This window comes from Octopus bimaculoides, chromosome 12, assembly GCF_001194135.2.
Source record: "Octopus bimaculoides isolate UCB-OBI-ISO-001 chromosome 12, ASM119413v2, whole genome shotgun sequence".
Lineage (NCBI taxonomy): Eukaryota > Metazoa > Mollusca > Cephalopoda > Octopoda > Octopodidae > Octopus > Octopus bimaculoides.
In genome coordinates, this window is record NC_068992.1 from 63,759,002 (window position 1) to 63,764,001 (window position 5,000).

At 38.0% G+C, this 5,000-nt stretch overlaps 1 protein-coding gene across 1 annotated transcript in view; it reads right to left on the reverse strand.

The window, feature by feature from the left end:
* The window catches only part of LOC106881024 (coiled-coil domain-containing protein 63), a 20,894-nt gene that overhangs the window by 10,914 nt on the left and 4,980 nt on the right, over window positions 1-5,000 (reverse strand). The window contains exons 2-5 of the mRNA XM_014931209.2: window positions 4,340-4,609; window positions 3,312-3,442; window positions 866-1,047; window positions 207-388 (exon numbers count right to left, since the gene is read on the reverse strand). Of these exons, the coding sequence (XP_014786695.1) occupies window positions 207-388; window positions 866-1,047; window positions 3,312-3,442; window positions 4,340-4,497 (653 nt within the window). The 5' untranslated portion in view covers window positions 4,498-4,609. The remainder of the gene's footprint in view (window positions 1-206; window positions 389-865; window positions 1,048-3,311; window positions 3,443-4,339; window positions 4,610-5,000) is intronic.

Sequence of the window (5,000 nt, forward strand, 5' to 3'; positions counted from 1 at the left end):
TAAGTTCAAAAAAAGGAAAAAGACAAAAAACAAAAACAAAAAACAACAACTTGAGGACGTGATACGGATTGTGTTACTAGACGCTCGGGAAAGGAAAGAGATTATGTCTACTAAACCCTTCAAGGTAGTGTGCCCTAGCATGGCTGCAATCCAATGATTAAAAAAAGTAAAAGATAAAAATCATCTACCCAATAGAATCACTTTACCTGTAACTGTAGGCTTGTGTTGATTTCTCTACAAGATGAATAATATTCTGACGAATATGGTGGTACTCTTTCTCAAGTTTTTGATGGATCACATCAAATTTCTCCTTTTCGGCTTTCAAAGAATCGATTTTTTGGCGCAGGTGGCGGTTTTCAGTCAAATAATGATTGAATTTTTTACACGTCTGTAATACAAAAAATTATTCAATGTCAATAATTAGGGAGTCGTTTACATCTGGGGTCCACAACTACCGAGCTGTAAACCAGTGTCAAACCGCAGAGAAAGAATACATTCTAAAATTTTATATTTATTTTACTGACTAACGCAGACTGCAGGGTGCTTTTGTATTGTATATCTATTATATATGATCGCCATAAGTTTTAAGCTTAAATAAAAATACCATTATTATATATATATGTATGTATGTATGTATGTATGTATGTATTGCCTTTAACAATAAATAATGTGCCAACTGCTAATGTCATTAAATGTGGCATGTTTTGTTTTTGGGTAAAAACCTCTGCGTACAGTCAAATTTACTCTGGAACGATAAAATGTATACCAGTGATATAATGTGTCTTTTCGAATAGAGTACAACTCTGTCTTTCCTGGTATTCAGTTAAAAAACAATATTACTAGTAAATTAACTGCATTCACTTACATGATCCAGACGATTCTCCATTACTCTGATGGTTTTCTCCACGGCAATGCTATATTTTAAGTTCTTACCAAAGCTACCATAAATCTGATTCCATTCCTTTTGCTTCCTCATCCAGTCTGTTAACTGCTGATCCAAGTGGTTGATTATCTCCCTATCTTTCTGGATATCTACATCGATATTATCTGTAACAGAAAAACACACAAAAGTATAGCTTCTGAATTAATCTATCAGAGAAAATACACATTGATATATTCATAGATGTTATTTATAAGTAGTCCATGATAATATATCTAAAAATTTCGTTTTAGGATTTGGTTTGCAAAATTTTTTGTGATTTCGTGTGTTGAAGCATATTCTGTTGTGTCTGGGGAGAGTCATTTTCTTATTGTGCCTTAAAATTTAACACACTCACCGGTTTAGGAAAATAAAAATAAGAAATAAGTTGAAATTTTACCGGTGAGTTTGTTAAATTTTAAGGCACAATAAGAAAATGATTCTCCCCAGACACAACAGAATATCTAAAAATATTATCGGAAAGAGATAATCCATGATAATATAGCCATAGAAGAAATGGGATAGCGTGGAAGACATAGACCAAGGAAGGAGATATGAGAAAGTGATTTAGGAAGGCAGACGTGGGGCAGATAGACAGACTGAAGGAAATAGCCAAAAGAAAGATAGAACAAAGTAAGTATTCAAAGAAGAGAGAGACAGAGACAGAAAGAGAGACAGAGACAGAGAGAGACAGAGAGATAGGGATACAGAGAGAGACAGAGACAGAGGCAGACAGGCAGACAGGAAGACAGGAAGACAGGAAGACAGGAAGACAGGAAGACAGGCAGACAGGCAGAGACCAAGAAAGATATTCGTGAAAGATATCCTAAGGAAGGGACCATAAGGAAAGTTAAACGCTTGAAGATACCATTAAAGAGCTAAGCCTAGAAAGGAATCTATAGGAAAACTAGACGAATGAGTTACTCATTGGAGACAGACGAAGAAAATAACAGATAGGGAGGCAGACACGGGAAGTTAGTATGAGAGAGATAGACTAAAGAAGGCAAGCATGGGAGAGATAGACCGCGGAAGCTACTCATAGTAACGGTAACCCAAGGAATGAACCATGGGAAAGATCGACACTGGAAGATGCTGTGGGAGAAATAAACTAAAGAGAGCAACCATGATAGAAAAAAAGACCAAAGAAGGTACTTACAGGAAAGACAACCCGAGGAAGGAAGCACGAGAAAACACCATGGAAGAGAAAGATCCAATAAGAAGGTAGTCATGTGAACGACAGAGCAATTAGGGTGTTCGGGAGAAAGACAAAGACAGGAAATGAACATAGGAGAGACAGACTAATGAAGGCAACTATAGAAGAGATGGTTCAAGGGAAAGATAAACCAAGAGTGAACCTTATGGGAGATATCAATAAAGGAAGGATTCGTAAACAGTATCTATAGGAGAGATGAACCACAAAAAAGGTACATTAGGAGAGTATTTGTGGCAAATTAAGATAATCTGTCTTTTCTAACATGTTCAACGATTACATAGAGACTCTATCTATCTATCTAATCTATCTATCTATCTATCTATCTTCTCTCTCTCCTCTCTCTATCTCTCTCTCTCCCCCTCTCTCTCTCTCTCTCTCTCTCTCTCTCTCTGACTTAAATCTGTGGTTTTAGTACGTTGGTGAGTGAGTGAATGAGTGGGCGGAAGAGGATGGAAAAGAAGAGGAGAGTGAAAATGTGAGAGGGGAGAAGAAGTAAGCGAATCCGTGTGTGTGTGTGTGTGTGTGTGTGTGTGTGTGTGTGTGTGTGTGTGTGTGTGTGTGTGTGTGTGTGTGTGTGTATCTGCGCATGTGATCGAGTGAACGGGCGGGTGCGTGTGTATGTAAATGATTGAGTGAATGAGTAAGTGAAAATGTATGTGAATGGGTGTCCAAGATTGCGTATATAAATGAGTGTGTGAGGAAGAGGAGGAATAAGTGAACGAGTGCGAAAGCGAGTGAAGAAAGGAGAGAACGAGTGGGTGAGTGAGTAGGTGAGTGAGTGGGTGAGTGAGTGAGTGAGTGAGTGAGTGAGTGAGTGAGTGAGCGAGTGAGTGTGTGGGTGAGTGGGTGAGTGACATTGCCAATCGGTTCAATAACCTCCTTTCTTTATTTTATTTTCGAGGCCAGTACGGAACTGTAGCCATAGCACTGTTTGACACAAATATAAACAGTGCCATCTTAAAGACCGGTTGCATACAGCACTTACCCAGAAATCGTTCGGATCCCGGGGGCCTGACGGTAACCCACCAATGAAGTGGTATTTAGGAGGCCCAATATATTGCTTCTCCCAGTGAAGACAATAAATTACTAAAACAGCCCTGCAAATGAACAGTACTTTATCATATTCTATTGCGCTCTGTTACCGACCAAACTAAGATTATTTAAATAACTACTCTTTACCTTTTGTTTTAGATAAATTCTTCAATATCGCAGCATTCTTCGAGTCCATTCGTTGGTTTCTTTCACATTCAGCAAGAGATAGTTCTTTGTTTAGTTCATTCCTCTCCGTTTCCAATATAGAAATTTCATATCTTGATGGGAAATATATTGAGATTTTTACATTTAAATCTTGAAACAGTCAATGAAACTCGTAAACTCTTAAATTCTCTTTTCTTGTTTCTTAATAATCACGAAATATCAAAAACAATTTTGGCCAATCATTGCAGCTTGCTCAGTGACAAAATTCCACTCCATCTGTTGGGAATCAGTTACAGGCGAAGTTTTGTAAGCGCCTGTGCCTAACCGTGTGGCATAGTGATTGCACTCACAATCATAAGATTGTGATTTCAATTCCTGGGCAGGGCAGTGTGTCACGGTTTTTTTTTTTTTTTCTGAGCAAAATATTTACTTCCCTTCATGTTGCTCCGTCCAATCAGCTGTAAATGAGTTGCAGTAATAGCTACGCCTGCGCCACATATATAAATATACATATCGGTTTGGTGATGCAAACAGGAAAAGTAAAACTCAAAATATGAATATATGGAGTACTGATTATCTTCATTTTAACGTGTGTGTTCTCTTACAACCCACGATACTGCTATTTTAACCCGAGGAAGATATCTCCTCTACCTGGTTATTCAGTGCGCTTTCGCACTCGATGTTCATTGCAAGGGGGAAAGAACTCCTGCGACCACCAGATCACGTGATTTCGATCTTATTGGATCACTTCAGCGGTGGACACTCGTTTGCCAGTCATGGCGTTAGTCTGATCTCGCTTGCAATATATAGAAAATATAGTGCCATACAATCACAGGTCTTGTAACCAGAAGCAACAGAAGTAACCAGGAGCAACAAGTCTGATAAGTGCTAACGCACGAAACTATAGGCCTTTGACTCACTCCGTTGCTTCTGCTAAATATCAGTAAATATACATATATATTTTTAATACATTGTGATTATAAGGGGAAGGTATAGAGAGATTTTCTTACCTGTACTTTCGAAGAATTTTCTGAGTTTTCTCAGTAGAGTCATTTCGATCATTTTCCATTAAATAATATTGTTCTTTGAGTTCTTTGAATTCTCTTAGAGTTTCTTTCTCCATTTCTGAATCTGTGACGTCAGACCGAGCTGATATTAGGCGTGGCATTGTTAGTCCGGCAGTCTGGCAGTTTAGTAATGTGGTTGTCTGATAATCTTATAATATCTAAATCTGGTAATCTAGCAATCTAGCAATTTGGTAATCTTGCAATATCGTAATCCTGTTTATGAGACAATTTTCAAAAAAGAACGTCCAAACAAAAGCAATGTGGAATGAGAGGATTCACAAACAGTATAAATACATATTGAAACAATCTGCAAACGATTTCGATACATATTAGATAGTGCCCAAACAATAAAATAAATGAAATATTGTCTATATGTGTGTGTATGTTTGTGTGTGTGTGTGTGAAAGGATTAGCTGTCGGAGTCCCGTACGTTGAAACCGACGGGAGAGTCCATCATATATATATATATATATATATACGGGACTCCGACAGCTAATCCTTTCTCTGCCGGTCAAAATACTTATGTCGAATGTGACATTTAAGTCCCGCCAACGATTTGCAAAGAAGGCCACAGAGGTTGCAAGTATGACGATTACAGGTCAGT